The 17,731-nt window shown below is 44.4% G+C and overlaps 1 protein-coding gene across 1 annotated transcript in view; it reads left to right on the top strand.

Moving 5' to 3' along the window:
• Nucleotides 1-17,731, top strand: part of LOC115480048 (kinase suppressor of Ras 2-like) — a 577,290-nt gene that overhangs the window by 271,625 nt on the left and 287,934 nt on the right. The window contains exon 6 of the mRNA XM_030218456.1: nucleotides 9,549-9,623. Coding sequence (XP_030074316.1) covers nucleotides 9,549-9,623 — 75 coding nt within the window. The remainder of the gene's footprint in view (nucleotides 1-9,548; nucleotides 9,624-17,731) is intronic.

Below are 17,731 nucleotides of genomic sequence, written 5' to 3' on the forward strand. Positions count from 1 at the left end.
CTTTATACAGAAGGGAGCAGTTTTCCATGCAGAAAAGCGCAGGGCCAACTGCATCACTATATAGAGTTATTCCCTGCAATTCACCACTTCAGCAAGTTTAGTGACCACAGACCACATGCCGGTGTTTAAAAAGCTCTTTTAGTGACAATTTTAATAAGAGCTTTAAAAAGTCTGGCACTGTTAGGCTCATCTGGGGACAGCAAAGCCATTACATGCATTCTCACTGGTTAGCTGTTCTAGTCCATAAGCTTGCTACTGAAATGTGACACCTTCCTCAGTCCTGGGGCTGCAACACTTTTACCAGTACTCTTGTGAAACTGCAACAGACTTTTACAAAACTCAAGTCATCAAGGTCAAGGTAGGGAGATGTGCAAGGAACATTCAGCTGTTGAATGAATAAGATCCTCAGATTAGGATAGAGATACAGTATAAGTGCATTCACTCTGCAGCCCCTCACTACCTCTCCGCCCTCATCTCTCCCTACACTCCTTCCCTAGAACTCCGTTCACTAGGCAAATCTCTCCTAATTGCACCCCTTTCCTCCATCGCTAACTCCAGACTCCGCTCCTTCTATCTCGCCGCACCTTATGCCTGGAATAGGCTTCCTGAGCCATTATGTCTAGCTCCATCCCTGGCTGCCTTGAAATCCGGGCTAAAGGCCTACCTGTTTGATGCTGCTTTCGACTTCTGACTTGTAACTTTTATCTTATCCTTATGTGTCCTTCGTCTGTCCTTCCCTTCTCCTTTTTGGTCCTGATTTAGATCGTAAGCTCTTTTGAGCAGGGACTGTCTTCTTCATGTTCAATTGTAAAGCGCTGCGTACGACTGGTAGTGCTATAGAAGTGATTTATAGTAGTAGTTGTAGTAGATGTGCCTTTTTCCCAGCATCACATAGTACAGCATAGTATGGCTGATACTTCCCTATGTCACTTTCCACACAATGAAACATTTTTCTCTGTATGCAACAATGTGTTCCTTCAGCGCTGCTGGCTGATATTGACCCCTTCATGTTCTGAGCAATGCATTTGGTCCACGCAGCAACATATACAAGTATGTCACCCCGCAGGACCATCTTCGCCATTTCCCAAAAAAGCAACAGCTCTTCTACATGCTGGACATTAAAAGTGGCAAAGTCTGCCCCCTTCTGCTGCAAAAATTGTTGAAAATGGGAATCCCCATACAAATAGGCTGGGAAACACCGCCTAACTTCGTGAGATGCGCCCACTGCCAAATCAACCCATTTTAGTGAATGGTCAGAGACCAAGGGCGGGTCAATCTCAGCCGTATTCACCTTGGCAAAGGCTAAAGTTAGCATCAAAATATAATCTATACAGGGCCATAAGAACATAAAAGTAGCCATTCTGGGTCAAACCAATGGTTCATCTAGCCCAGTATCCTGCTTTCAACAGTGGCCATGGGATTGGGACAAGTGAGTACAATCACGCTCAGTGGGGTGGAGGAGGCGCCAGGGATCCACTAAACCCAGGGAAGAACATAAAAAGGGCAATTCTTTGGCCTCTCCAAACGCATGTCCTGCAGCAATAGCAGATCTATCGAAGGAGGGGTCTAAAACTGGATTAAAGTCCCCCCACCAACGCTAGTGGGAGGGATGGATCCTGCAAACCCCCTCAGGACCAATTGCTTTAAAAAAGCATGTTCATATGTATTCGGTGCATATACTGTCAACAGATAAAAAGCAAACCCCTTCAGGACAATTTTCAACATCAGAGTAATCTCACATGGCAGGTCCCTCCTTATCAGCGCTGCCACACCCGCTCTATTGTGCTGAGAGGAAGGGTAAAAGCCCTCTCCTATCCAATCCTTTTTAAGATTCTGATGTTCTTGATCAGCCAATTTTTGTTTCTTGTAGGCAAGCAAAATTGTCCTTATATTGATTTAGTTGAACTAATATTTTACTATGTTTAACAGCAGAAGAGACACCAGATACATTCCAAGAGAACAGTGTCACCAGATTTCTAATATCCCGGTTACAGCATACCACCAAACACGTTCCAGGGTGCTCAATCCATCACCCAGGAACCAGACCCTTGCTCTCCTCCAATTTTCCCACAGCACTCTGTATCACATATACGCAGAAAAACCCACCCACATAGACAGTCAAGTTTCTACATACACACTTCCCCAAAAGATAAACCACCTCCTCCCCCCATCCAATCCCCAGTCCTTCCCTCTTCCCTTTCCCCATCGTATCGATAAGAAGCACATTCCGGAGGAAGTGACGTCACCACCTGAAATGGCTGCCTGAGCCACGAGCTCCGATCAGCCCCAAACAATCAGTAAACCCACTGCATGAAAAACAAGCAAGCGCGACTAGGAAACGCAAGAAAACAGCATTTAAAATCAAGGGTAAGCGAAAGATGCTGACCTCGAAAGCCCCAGCAGTCGACTTACAAACCTTCGCGTATACGGGCCCAGCCGCGAGCTCAAGCACGCCTGCTCTCGAACAGCGCCAATCCGAGTCCCGAGGGGGGAGTCCCCCGCCACTCTCCCCGTCGCTATTTGCTACGGGGGAGGGACGGATCCAGGAGGATACAAATATGCAGGAAATACGGGGCTGGTTGCAGGAGATAAAAACGGAAATAATAACGGCAGTGCGGGCAGACATCGCCGCGATGGGGGCGGAGCTACGCGGAGAAATAGGCGCGCTGGGCCTACGAGTAACTGAAATAGAAGATCGCCTGGAGGAACAAACAGACTTAATCCAGACACTCGACTCCCAGCACCGCGAGGCCCGACAAGACACCCAGCAAGTCTGGGACAAAATAGAAGATCTTGAAAATCGGAGCCGCCGATGCAATGTGCGATTTAGGGGTCTGCCAGACACACCACACTATACAGATTGTGAACAGACAGTTCAAAAAATCGTGAGTGCGCTGCTCCAGAACATTCAAATCACAAGAGACCCTGCTACAATCCAACTGGTGAGGGCCCACAGAGCTCTAGGAACTCTAACATCTAACCGCCCAAAAGATATTATTGCATGCTTTAGCGATTTTAAATTAAAAGAACAGGTCATGCAGGCATCGCGCTCCACGCCAGGATTTGAATGGGACACATACCATATTGAATGTTACCAAGACCTGGCTGCGGCTACTTTGAAAAGAAGGGCAGAACTCCGACCCTTCATGAAATTTTTGACAGACAAGGGGATTAAATATCGCTGGGGCCACCCTTTTGTGCTGCGATTCTACAAGGAGGGGAAGCAATGCCAAATACGAGATATAGCAGAGGCAACGCATATCTTTCCGGAAGCAGGCCCCAGCGGGGACATTAATACTCCCAGGAAACGTATACCATCAACTGGAGATAGACCAAGATGGCAGCGGGTCACAGCGGGAAAAGGACGACTACAGCGACAACACTCTGATACTCAGCTACGAAGACCCGAAGACAAAGCAAAGAAGTGACTGGAGGAACGGACACAACAAAAGCTGATTCCAAACATAAGTTACAAGAAACTGACTGTAAGATTGAACAGTGTAAGGTGATGACATTTAATATGTAAAGGAAAAAAATGCCTTTCAGTTGCGCAATTAGCACTTCACATTACTTTGCCCAAAGCAGTGGGGCCCAAATTGTTAATTGATAATATGTGGGTGGGTGGGTCACTTCCCTCTATGACACCCTTGTGCTTTGGATACGAGGATGTCTTAAAGGGGGAGGGGAGGGTAAAAGAGTTTCTAGTTGGGGGGAGATTAGTTCAGATTCGACACTACCTGAAGGTTAGAGAGCAGGACTTTCAAGAGGGAATAGACCAGAGGATTGGGAATAGAAGAGGGACAAAAGAGATTGTCACACAGTTGAGATGAGTATTGTCAAATGCATGACCCTTAATGTAAAGGGACTTAATTCCCCAGGAAAGAGACATCTTATGATTCAAGAGATAAAACGCCTCCATGCTGATATAACGTTTATTCAAGAGACCCATTTACTGCAGGAGGCAGAGCGTCTGTGTAGTAATATGAGATCACAGCAAGTATTTTTCGCATCAAGTCTCACAGAAAGAAAAAAAAACGGAGTCCTGATAGCATTATCCAATAAATACCCCTGGCAAGTGCAACGAATAGTAAGGGACAAAGGGGGTAGATATTTATTGATGATTGTAAAAGTGGAAGGAGAGGTGTTGACACTTTTAAATATATACGCCCCCAATGACCAACAAGGTGCCTTCTATTCGGACCTATCAGTGCTCCTCTCTAAATATGTTGAAGGGACCCTTTTAATGGGTGGTGATTATAATCTCACACTGCAACCAACACTAGATAACTCTACGCAAGGGATACGTTACTCACGAGCAGATCGATCCCAATTATATAAATTCATGAGACAATGGCAGCTAGTAGACATTTGGCGACACAGAAACCCTCAAACTAAAAGTTATACATTTTACTCGGCTGTACACAACTCTCATTCCCGCATAGATTTTTGGATGGGACACTTGACATTAATGACAAATGCAGTTGATATTCAGATATATCCGAGGACATGGTCAGACCATGCTCCAGTAGTCCTTGAGCTGAAATTGAAGGTAATGAGCCCTGAGACGCCACAGTGGCGCTTTAGTGACAAACTATTAGCAGACCCAATCATAGCCGCCAGGATAGAAGCAGATATTAGAGAGTACATTGACATCAATGATAATAATGAAGTATCAGCTGGGATCCTCTGGGAAGGATGTAAGGCCGTGCTCCGGGGAAAAGTTATATCCTTACAGATCCACCTAGAACGACAAGTAAGAGCGAGGACCCAACAAATACACGCGGAATTAAGAGACCTCACTGAACAATGTGCAGGGCGACCGGGGGTGGGAGCTATAAACCACCGAATGCACGCATTACGGACAGAGCTTAGGGAAATTCAAATGGCAGAGATAGCAGAGCACCTCCAAAGGGTGAGACAAGCTCATTTCGAATTTGGAAACAAAGCTTCCCGACTACTAGCATTTAAGTTAAAAAAGCACTGTACCCATACACAAGTACCTTCCATATTCAATAGGGAGGGGAAATTATGTATAACACGAGAGGATATCAGGACAGTCTTCTCAGACTTTTACACGGCCCTATACAAAACTGAGGGTACTTTAGATGCGCAGGAAGCCCAGAATTATCTTGCAAAGGCGGCGCTTCCCACATTGACAATGGTAGAAGCGGAGGCGCTCTCTGCACCGATCACATTAGATGAGGTGGCGTGGGCCATAAGCGATATGCCTAACGGTAAATCCCCGGGCCCAGATGGATTCACAAACAAATTTTATAAACGGTATAGCAAGCTCTTGATCCCTTTACTGGTCCGAGCATTTAATGAGCTTGATACCCAAGAGGAGCTATCTTACACCTGGCGGATAGCAAATGTAGTAGTTTTGCCGAAACCCGGAAAGAATCCACAATACTGTGGTTCTTACCGTCCGATCTCCTTGTTGGGATCGGACTATAAGCTTTTTACTAAGATCTTGGCTAAGAGACTACAAAGACTCATGCCGAAGCTGGTACAAGAGGACCAGGCGGGATTCATCATGGGAAGGCAAGCAATAGATAACATTCGCAGGGCACTCCACTTGATTCAGGAGGCAACCAATAACAGGCAGCCAATGTTGCTCCTGTCTTTAGACGCCGAAAAGGCGTTTGATAGGGTCAATTGGGTCTTTATGTTTGCAGTACTAAAGCGAATGGGATTTGTAGGACGGTTTATAGTATGGCTCCAACTATTATATACCCAGCCATTAGCAATACTGAGAATCAATGGATCCAACTCTGACCCAATAACATTAGAACGTGGGACCCGTCAGGGTTGTGCCTTGTCTCCACTGCTGTTTGCACTAACAATGGAACCCTTGGCCCAATGCATACGTCAACATCCACGCATACACGGTCTCCAGGTGGGGCATCTAACACACAAAGTCATGCTATTCGCCGATGATATCTTATTAACAGTGACTGATCCAGGCGAGTCCTTACCATATATATTACAAGAATTGAATCAATACGGCACCATGTCCGGGTTCCGGGTGAATATAGAAAAATCTGAGGCCTTGGGATTGGGACTGGCGGCAGGGGACGAAGCCTCACTGCGACAACAATTCCAGATCAAATGGGTCCAGCGGTCCCTCCGATATCTAGGCATTCAATTAACACCCAAATTGTCAGACCTCCATCAAGCTAACTATCCCCAGAAACTTAAAGAATTTTTTCGAGATCTTGACAGATGGGAGGGGTTGGAGCTGTCTTGGTTGGGACGTGTGGCAGCCATAAAAATGATGATTTTGCCCAAACTTTTATACCTGTTCCTCGCACTACCATTACCAGTACCGAAGGGATTTTTTCGACAACTTAACAGAAAGGTTTTCGCCTATATATGGCAACACAAACCACCACGGGTACGAGCGGCTGTTATGTACCAATCAAAAAAAAGAGGAGGAATGGGAGTCCCAAATTTTGCTTTATACCACCAAGCAGCACAGTTACGAGTATTAGCAGAGTGGAGCACTGGTAGCACTAAATCATGGGTCCAGATGGAACAACACTGGATGGGACTAGCAAACTTACGCTCTATACTGTGGCTGCCAAAGAGCCAACTCCAGTCTTATATTAGAAAAGCCCCAATAGCAGTGCAATACCCCTTGCAAACATGGTGGGCGGTCAGGCAAAGGACTCTACCCAACAGAATACATTTTCAACAGATGACAATAAAAACTGCCCCGGGATGCCCGTTGGGGGTAGACAATCCTCTCTATGGCCAATGGGAAAGGAGGGGTCTTATCACGCTAAGTCAACTGTGGGAGGATGACCAAGTAATCCCATTTGAAGAATTACAGGAGGACTATGGATTACCATCCTCTCACCTATTTCACTACCAACGATATAGAGATTATATAAATAAGAAAGCAAAGATAGAACTGATGCGGGAGGAGGTAGATATAGAAAGAGCAATGAGGGCGGGTAGCCATAGGGGATGTGTGTCTCGCCTATATGGGGCCCTGCTTGCTGATCAGGCTCCAATCCAATACTATATACAACGATGGGAGCGAGATCTACAGATAACTCTAGATGAGACCCAATGGGAAAAAGCTTTAGAACACATGTTACATGCCTCTGTATCTAGTTCTCTCACTGAAAACAGCTATAAAATATTGTATCAATGGTATTATACTCCAAAGAGATTGGTAAAAATGTATGGGAAAGGGTCTGATCACTGTTGGAGAGGATGTACAATGGTGGGGGACATGGCCCATATCTGGTGGTTCTGTCCTAAGATCCAAATATATTGGGCAGAACTGATTGATACGTTTGCTCAAGTGACTGGGGTGCGATATTCAGCTAAACCTGAGATATGCTTACTACATGTTCGTCCACCTGGAGTGCGCCTTTCTGACCACAGACTTACTTCTGTATGGTTTATAGCTGGGAAAATAACATTGGCGGCAGCGTGGAAAAGTATAATGGCACCACCGGTGATCCGGGTGATACATAAGATGGACTATCTCTACCAAATGTCAAAACTGACAGCCTTGAAATCGGGACATATAACAAAATTTAACCTGCTATGGGAGCGATACCGCACATGGAGAGGACACAATGGGTTAGATCTTGATGCGCCCCACTTGATTGTTCCTAGACTCTGAAAGCGAATAATCGACCTTAATACAACTAACCTTCACTAATGAGTAAGAGTTTCTCATGTTAGGTAGAGGGGTAGGGAGGGAGGAGGGAATTTGTTCATTCTCCTGTTATTGGTTATGGAAGTTATATATATGTGCTATATGATTGTGCCATGACAAGTGTTATATATTGTTATTCAAAAATTTCAATAAATATAATTTAAAAAAAAAAAAAAAAAAAAGAAGCACATTCCAACACATATGGCGTAAGAGGGCCCAAGATCACCTACTTGGCCAGGAGGTCCCCCACTCCTAGCTAATCACATTCACAAGCATTGAGCCAAGTAGTAGAAAGGAGCAAAAAGTAATGTCCAGTGGAGACTATTTCTCACGTTTGGCCTAGATCACCTTCCTCCATATAGGTTTACATGTCCACAAAGAGACAAGCATATATGCTGTCAAGTACTAATAGAACCCAGGAAGCTCTTTCTGGTGTCATTTGCTAAGTAGGTGGAGTGCTATGGAGCATGAACAGTTTGAGCTGTATCAAAAGTTTTCCACTGGCCATCCACATAAACTTTTAAAAGTGCTATATATATAAAACGCATCTTGCGGTCATAGAGCAAATTGTAAATAGGCGTAAAATGTCATCTTTTTTTCCAGCAAGGCAGAAGAATAATCCTGAAAAAGTAGAATTTGCACCCCCTCATAACAAAATTTCTCCCGATGCTTTCATTAGGGTCACAGCAATTCCACCTTATGAGCATAGTTTAAGATTCTCGCATCACCACACGTGGGTGATTTTGCCCAATTTTCAGTCTGCCCATGCGGTGCACTCATTCCAACCTGAGCGGATCTCCATTGCCAAATGTGCATTCGGATATCCAGTGCTCCAATAAGTTAGGAAGCTGGGTCTCTGACAATGTTTCCGACAGCCCCACAAATCTAATATTGTTAGTCCATGATCTGTTTTCCAGATCATCTAGCAACTGTGATTGTTCTGCAACTTTAGACCGCAACACAGCCAGTTCTTTGCTCTCTATGGTTGATGCCTCTTCAATATCGGACACTCTTTGTTCAAGCTTCCCCTTCTGGTGCTGAGTCTCTGTTAACAGCGCCTCAAATTGTTGAATTTGTGTCAAAAGTTTAGCAAATCATATCTCCAGAGCTTTCGCCACTGCAGAGGAAATTTGCCCAATGTGGGTTTTTGAAAACTCACGATGTGCTGGGCCCACCATATCCGCCATCTTGTCCTCCCCGCTTGGAGTCTTTTTTTCATCTTTCTTGGTGGCTTGAGATGACATGGGCACCCCAGATTTTACAATAAAGTTGTCCATAAACAAAGCCATCTATATTGATCAATTTAGCTCAGCAAGGAGTAGGGGATCTCCGGAGCTTCACAGAACTCTGTCCGTTCTGCTCACAGCATCACGTGATCTCCACTAATGAAGGTTTTAATGCAGGACCTGTACAGAGAAATCTTGGGAACACTCCCAACGATTACTGCATTAAATGCTCCATTAGCCCATGGTAAACTCCTGCGTTAAGTCGTGGTAAATGCAAATTTATTGCGGCTTAGTAAAAGGACCCCATTGACATTTAGCATGCATTTAAAAAACTCTAATGCATGATAAAAATGTTTTATTAAAACAAACTGAAAAGAAAATCCAGAAGTTGGGAAAAATGCCCAAAGAAAGCAAAAAGCGAAAGAAAATTCTGTGTCTTGTGCACATCCCTTTGGTGCTCCTTTCATCAAGTGAAAAATGTATTAAGAAAATTCTACATTATTTATAGTAACTTTTAAATTTTATTTTGGTTTCTAAATTGATTCATTTCAATTTCTGTTTTTGTTGTTGCTGAAGAATGGGTTATTTGAGCTCTCCCCTCACCTCCTGCCTGCTTTTCTTTAATTTTGCTTTCTTTTTTTTTCCAGACACACTCTCAGTTCCTCGCTGGTCCCCTCAGATTCCCCGTAGAGATCTAGGAAATTCAATAAAACACAGGTACTGTATTCCATTGTCATCATGTGTGGAAAGTGCAGTGCAAAGAAGCATCTCAGTATTCAGCTGGCGGTGCTCAGTATAAATGTGGTCACCCGGAAGTTAACCAGGCACTAACTGATATTCAGACTGGTGCTCGGTTGGCTCAGCAGATAAAGTTAGCACAGCCTTTTTGCTGTCCTAACTTTAAGCACTTAGGGCTCGATATTCAGCCAGCGGCAATCAGCGTTTTGCTGACTGCTGCCGACATTCTACCTGGAAATTCAGTGCCGGGCCATGTCTGGGCTCCAGCATTGAATTTCCAGATATACAGAGCCCTCCAAATTATAGCCATTTAAGTGTGATGTTCAGCACTTAACTGGCTATAAAGAGCCAGGTAAAGATAGGGCTGCCTTTTATGCAGTGCTATTTATGAGGTGAACTTTAATGGATTAAGGGTCAAATATGGCAACTAATTGGTTAAAGGGGTCTTTTACTAAGGTGCATGCACCAGCTGATTTTTAGTGCGAGCTAGAAATGCCAGCCCATCTTAGTAAAAGAACCCCTAAGTGCCAACTCCACCCCCAGAATGACCCCAGAGTAGCTGGTTTCGGCTTGGGTGCTAACCAGGCATTTTCAGTAGCACTTCCCTGGCTATTCAGCTGCTGAAAATGCCCCGTTAGCCCCAGACAGGGGATTTAAACATCCAGGAATCTCTCCTGGCCTTTTAAAATTATTTTGAAAACTGGACCCTTACTTAACTGGTTAGTAGATGGAATCTCACCACTAACTAGTTAAGTGCTGACTCTGCCAAGCTCCGCCCCCAGACCACCCTGGCACTAACTGGACAATGTTTAAATACTGACTGCCGGCAGCTAAATTAGCACTGGATATTCAGTGCTGGGCTCAATCTGGTTACCAGCACTCAGTGTTTGGGTCTTTGGTGGCACCCAGAAGCAAGCCAGGTCTTGCCAATATTCCATGCTGTATCCAGGTAATTGACCCAGCATAGTTAGGAATGCTTTCATACAGTCCTATATACCCAGTTAGCTATGTGGGCACTGGCACTGAATATTGCCAGGCCCACATAACTCCTGGCTCCACTTTGATTCCCCCACCCCCCCTCTCCAGACTGCCCTGGCACTATCTGGAGAGTGTGCTGCGGCAGTCTGTGATTTATCTGGATAGCAGCATATTCTGCCTGGTTAAATTAAGTACATAAGTACATAAGTAATGCCATACTGGGAAAAGACCAAGGGTCCATCGAGCCCAGCATCCCGTCCACGACAGCGGCCAATCCAGGCCAAGGGCACCTGGCGAGCTTCCCAAACGTACTAACATTCTATACATGTTGTTCCTGGAATTGTGGATTTTTCCAAGTCCGTTTAGTAGTGGTTTATGGACTTGCATATTGACCTCAAGGAATTTTTACATCAGGTTACAGCCTAGGGCAGATAAGAAAAGCAAGGCAAGGCAGAGAACGCATCAGACAGGCACAGAAAATAAATGTCACTTCTGCTAACTGCATATTGTCCATGCAGGGCAATTAGAGGAGAATTCATCAATCAGCTTTAGAGCCTTAAGTCACATTATGTAGTCTGTAACATGACTTAAATGGCCTTAACAGTGGTTGACAAAAAAATACCACGCGGCGGGTAAAGTGATGAGATCAAAACATGCAAATGCATGTTTTGCATTTCATTACTATGCAGATACCCTAACATGACTTGCGGTGAAACACTGCAAGTTGCATTAGGGCCCCAAAATCATAGTAAAATAACTCCAGCTTTTTGCTGGGGTTCTTTTACTGTCTGGGAGCATCAGTTCACAAAGCCATGTCCCGATGCTCCTGGGCTGCCAATGAATGCAGGGTCACCCCCTGGCTTCTGGGCCCCCCCAACCTAAGGCCCCCTGACTTAAGTCCATCTTCTCCCCTCGTGTTCAAGTTCCCCAGCCTCCACTTCCCACCTCAAAGGCAGTCCTTGTTACCATCTGTTATTTAATTCTAAGTAGTCAAAAAATATATATCCCTGATTATATACAAAGCTATTTATCCTTAGGGAGACCATTGTTAAGAGACTAGTGTTTATAAACTCTTCAAACTGGGCTCTTTTAAGCTGGACATGCTGGAATGTGATCTGACCAAACATTGATTCCAGTATCCACTTTCTTAACTTTCAGCAAAAATTATGTTAAGCAGAAATGAAATAAGTCTGGGAATAAGTTCCATAACTTCCCTTGCATCATTAGTGAATTAGCCTGGATCTGGAATTCAAACATGCGTGAGATATGCATAAAGGAATCCTGTGCAGTAGGAATGGATCCTCAGAAGCTTAGCCGAAATTGGGTGGCGGAGCAGGTGGGGGAAGAGAGGTTGGTGGTTGGGAGGCGAGGATAGTGGAGGGCAGACTTATACGGTCTGTGCCAGAGCCGGAGATGGGAGGCGGGACTGGTGGGTGGGAGGCAGGAAATACTGCTGGGCAGACTTGTACGGTCTGTGCCCTGAAAAAGGCAGGTACAAATCAAGGTAAGGTATACACATATGAGTTTATCTTGTTGGGCAGACTGGATGGACCATGCAGGTCTTTTTCTGCCGTCATCTACTATGTTACTATGAATCACCACCAATCACAACAGAGATGCCAGAAAATTCTGAAAATTTTGCAAGATCTTCAGCAACCAATGTAGGGTTAATTTATGTGAGCTATGCATTTACCCCCAGATATTTAAATTCCATAGTCACCATTGCTTTCCAACACTGACCACAGCTTTTAAAGTTGCACCTGGATATTCAGCACTGGGCCATGCCTGCATGCCGGCACTGAATATCTGGGTATAATGTGACCGCTGGAGGATATACAAGTATTGCTGGTACCCAGATAACTATCTGGACAAGTCAGGACACTGGCTCCTACCCGGATAAGTGCCCTTTAGCTGACCCCATTGAGAATAATGGAGTTTGTGTTTAATGATGTGCGCTAACTCACATTAACTCTTGTTATTGCATGTAAATAAATTAGGTAATTCATTTGCACTTTATAGCAAGCAGCCGTCCTTTCTGATTGTTCATATGCTTCTTTTATAGAAACAACTAGCCCAGCACTAGCGGAAGAGCCAGCAGAATAATTCATTCCTTTTTACAGGATACTTTTAATTGTGTACAGTCACTTCCCTCTAAATGGGTATCTTGTTTAATCGGTTGCTAATCTAGCTAATTTAGAACATGCTTTCCTATATTTAAGGGGACCCTGCAGACATCTTAGAGGAAATTTGTAAAATCTGAGACATTGGACCATGCATATTCTAATTATGGCTTCTATACTTAGGTGTTTATAAATTATCAGCTCAATATTTAAATACCATGGTTGGAATTTGCTTTAAATAGTGGCCATGGCATTTAAATTAATCATGGATATTCAAAGATGTTATCCAGATGGCAAGTGGTGCTGAGCATCCACGAAGAGCAGACTGCTCTATGGCTGTCCAGAGAGCGATGATATTCAGTTCCAACTTCATCCGGATAGTAGACTGCACATTGCCACTCTCTGGATAACTTGTCACTTTGCCCAAGCACAGCCCCTGGAATTATCCAGATAGTGCAGGGGTTTCTGGAGAGATTTTCAGCAGTGGGCTAGTTGGCTAGTGCTGGCTAGTAACAGCTGCCTTTATCTTGATATTTGCTTTTGAATATCAGGGCCTGTAAATTTAGGGGTCATTATTAAAAGCGATTTAACTGAGCTTCAGAGGCTCCTGTGCGGTGCTATCTACTGAAATTCAGCCTCACTTATCTGAATAGTGCCACAGAATATCAGCACTATCCGCCTTAGTTGAAACTTGTTACTCAGTGGGTGGAGTCAGCACTTAACTAGTCAAATGTTAGATTCAGCCTTAACCAGTTAAGTTTAACTGGCCAAACAGGACTACAAAATAGCAGTCCTGTCTTTTGCCAGTTTAACATAGCTGGTTAAGGCTGAATATCGGTTCTTAACTGGTTAAGTGCTGGCCATCTGCACATTCCAAGATATTCAATGCAGGTACTGGGACATGGCCCAGTATTGACTATTCAGACATAAAACCAGTGGCAGAAAAAAATTGCTGAATATTTACCCCTTATGTGTTTGGTTTACAGATAATTTGAGTTTTTCTGAGGATACAAAACAATCAGTGTGGTGTTTTTGCACACAGGTACTTTTGCTAGGTACTTTTCTAATTGAATGATATAGGTAGGTTTGTGTCACTTAGGAGTCATCGGGACAGAAAATGCCTAAAAACTGAGAGGAGAATGCAAGATGGATGGGAGAAAGGCATGGTATGGTATGGTGTAATATGTTTTATAGCCCGCCATTTACCTTAACAGTTCAAGGTGGGTTACAAAGCTAGAGAAGCCAGGTCCAATCTTCTTGGAATTATAATATCTAAGCAGTTAAAACAGTAAAACAATTAAAACACTGGGAAGATGGTGTTTATTCAATAAGAGTAGCCATACTGGGTCAGACCAGTGGTCCAGCTAGGCCATTATCCTGCTTATAATAGTGGCCAATCCAAGTACTTGGCAGAATCCCAAAGAGTAGCAAGATTCCTTCCTTTTCGTCTCTACCAGACCAATCCAGACTGATGGGTTATATCCAGCAGCTACTTCGTGGGGCTCATCTGTAGCTCCTGTCCTAGCTAGTTCTGGGTATCAGTTGAGCAAGGGGTTAATGCTGGTTGATGGCTCATTTTCTTATTAAAAAAAAAAAGGAACAATTTGCTCAGGGCCACCATGACACACAGTGGTGCTGGGCCCCTCATCCACCAGCTACAGTGACACCTGGTGGTGCCAGTACCCTCCTACTCTCCTCCTACATTCAACAGATGAGAGGAGTTTAATAGTGTAAAGCCTCTCTTTAGCCTCTCATATACGTGGGGGTTTAGCAAGTATGTATTCCTTTACTTTCCCTCGCTGAAGTAAGTTTCTGTTTTATTTTCTTTTTAGCGTCTTCAAACATGTCCAGCTATATCTCTCTGTTAGCATGTTTCTTTCCTTGTGGAGGGTATTCTATTTTCATCTTTCTTGGTACATTTGTGTTATCCGTTCGGAATTCCCTCAGGGCCGGCTTTGCGCACTCTCTGATGTTGTCTTTGGATTTGGTGGGCTGGTTTCTTTGCCCTATATATACCACAGTACTGAGTTTACTAGCAGGTGAATTTTTGAAAGAGAAGGACGCCCATCTTCCGACACAAATCGGGAGATGGGCGTCCTTCTCTCAGGGTTGCCCAAATTGGCATAATCGAAAGCCGATTTTGGGTGTCGTCAACTGCTTTCCATCGCGGGGACGACCAAAATTCATGGGGGCTTGTCGGCACCGTACCGAAGGTGGGACTGGGGCATGATTTAGAGATGGGCGTCCTTGGCCGATAATGGAAAAAAGAAGGGCGTCCCTGATGAGCATTTTGCCGACTTTACTTGGTCCATTTTTTTTCACGACCAAGTCTCGAAAAGGTGCCCGAACTGACCAGATGACCACCGGAGGGAATCGGGGATTACCTCCCCTTACTCCCCCAGTGGTCACCAACCCCCTCCCACCCAAAAAAAAAATTTAAAAACATTTTTTCCAGCCTCTATGCCAGCCTCAAATGTCATACCCAGCTCCATCACAGCAGTATGCAGGTCCCTGGAGCAGTTTTTAGTGGGTGCAGTGCACTTCAGGCAGGCGGACCCAGGCCCATCCCCCCCTACCTGTTACACTTGTGGTGGTAAATATTGAACCCTCCAAACTCCCCCAAAACCCACTGTACCCACATGTAGGTGCCCCCCTTCACCCCTTAGGGCTATGGTAGTGGTGTAGAGTTGTGGGGAGTAGGTTTTGGGAGGGTTTGGAGGGCTTAGCACCAAAGGTAAGGGAGCTATTCAGCTGGGAGCAATTTGTGAAGTCCACTGCAGTGCCCCCTAAGTTGTCCGGTTGGTGTCCTGGGATGTGAGGGGGACCAGTGCACTACGAATGCTGGCTCCTCACACGACCAAATAGCTTGGATTTGGTCGTTTTTGAGGTGGGCGTCCTCGGTTTCCATTATCGCCGAAAACCGGGAATGACCATCTCAAAATTGACCTAAGGACGACCATCTCTAAGGTCGAACTAAATTTCATGATTTGGGCGTTCCCGACCGTATTATCGAAATGAAAGATGGACGGCCATCTTATTTCAATAATACGGGTTGCCCCGCCCCTTTACGGGGCCGTCCTGCGAGAACGCCCTCATGAAAACTTGGCGCCCTGTTCGATTATGCCCCTCCACGTGGCATTACCGTTTTCTATACTTTGAATAGGGCTTATTTTTTGTTCCACTCCCTTAGCTTGATGCTATTCAGTTGCCTGCAATTCTTTCAGTCAGCTAAAGGAGACATAATTCCCTTGGTTTTAGGTTTTTCCACTCTATTATGCTCTCATGCCTAGTTGGGGTTTCAATAGCCTTGGTGCTGTAGCCTTTCAGTGACCTTCAGTATGTTTGCTGTCTGTGCTTTGTTGCTTACTCTGACATTTTTAGTACTCTCAGGATGTGCTAGCCTATAGGTTCTTCTTCCTTCCATTTTCTTCCACTGAAGTCTTATGAGGCCATCTTTGGAAGTCTCAGCAGCCATTTTAAAGAAGATGTGGCAGCAAGAGGGTCACTCACCGCCATCAATGGGCAGGAAAGACTCCGCTAGACCACCAGGGTGACTTTGGGTATGCGCCGGAAGGGCACCCTGTGGTTCAGGGGAGTGGTTCAGGGAAGAGGTCTGGAATAGGTAGGTAGGAGGGAGGGAGGGAAGGGGAGGATAGGATACTGTAAAAAAAAAATCAAGGTAATATCTGTGTCATTTAGAGGGGCTGGTTGAAGGGACACCCTGTACTATTATATTCGTGCAGAGATTTTTTTTTCTCCTGGTAAAGGGCCACTAAACAGACATCATGTTATGAAAATTAGGTGCTCAACATTAAGAGTTTCGATCCATCTATTTATTTACTTATTTATGGCATTTTATCTCACATTAAACATGAATTAGATTGAAACCTGGGAGCATTTAAAATCTTTTTTTTTCTTCTTGTACCTACATCAAAAGATAAAAAGGTGGCATGTGGGAACTTGCTCCTTTTGCTTTGTGGAATGCAGTGGTGTATTATAAAAATTCACTTGTCTTTTTTTAAAATTATTATTATTTCATAGAGAAGGTGTTAATTAATGAGGAAATGGTTTCCTTTGTGCAGAACTGTCCAGAGTGAGGCTAAATGTGTCAACATTGTCTAGTTCAGCATACTATTAGCAGCCAAGTTCATACAAAGTTAATTATGTTCAGTGGAAAATAAATCTGTTGGCTCAGGCTGCTTGCTATCTGAATATTCAATCACTGTTTCATTATTGCTACCAAGTATTACATATTAAGGGGATTTGTTTTAATTGATTTATCCCGTCCTTACATGCACATGGTTTTGCTTTTTAAACCCGAAGGTTTCCTAAGATAGCATTTTGCATATTTGAATTAGTTTTTCTGTACAAGTTTTGCTTGATTTGTCTTTATTTGAAATAAAAAAAATGTTTAAAATGTATCTTGTCAACAAGGGGTGGGGCCAGCTCGGACCAGGGGGAGGCCCACCAAACTGGTCTTCACAGTTGCTAAGACCAGCCCTGACCCCCCCAACAGCAAGAATTGCCTTTCCACAGCAAGAATTGCCCTGGTGGTCTAGTGACCCTCTCTCCTCCTCCCTCCCACAGCCCCTCCCAACCGCCCACAGCAAGAATCATCCTGGTGGTCTAGTGACCCCCCTCCTCCTCCCTCGCTGTACCTTGAAAAAGATGGAGGCAGGAGGGCAGGTGCAGGGAGGAGAGAGGAAGGAAAAAAGATTGGTAAGGGACAAATAGGTTAGATTGAGATGGTGCGAGGCTATCAAACCTATTATATGGGTTGAAGCTAGTAGGTGGAGATTGCCGCCACACTGGTTCACCTGAAACAACAGCAAATGCTATTGACAACAATAGCAAAAGATTATTAGAAATAACGGACTGTATATGCGTGGTCCATCTGTAAAAAGGCAAAAGCTGTAACAGTTGGATAGGCCTTGAAAGGTGGAGGACAAAAGATTTTACTTTTTTTTTACTTGTTTGATAGCTTGATAGTGAAT

The sequence above is a fragment of the Microcaecilia unicolor genome, chromosome 11 (genome assembly GCF_901765095.1).
Source record: "Microcaecilia unicolor chromosome 11, aMicUni1.1, whole genome shotgun sequence".
In the NCBI taxonomy this organism is placed as follows: domain Eukaryota; kingdom Metazoa; phylum Chordata; class Amphibia; order Gymnophiona; family Siphonopidae; genus Microcaecilia; species Microcaecilia unicolor.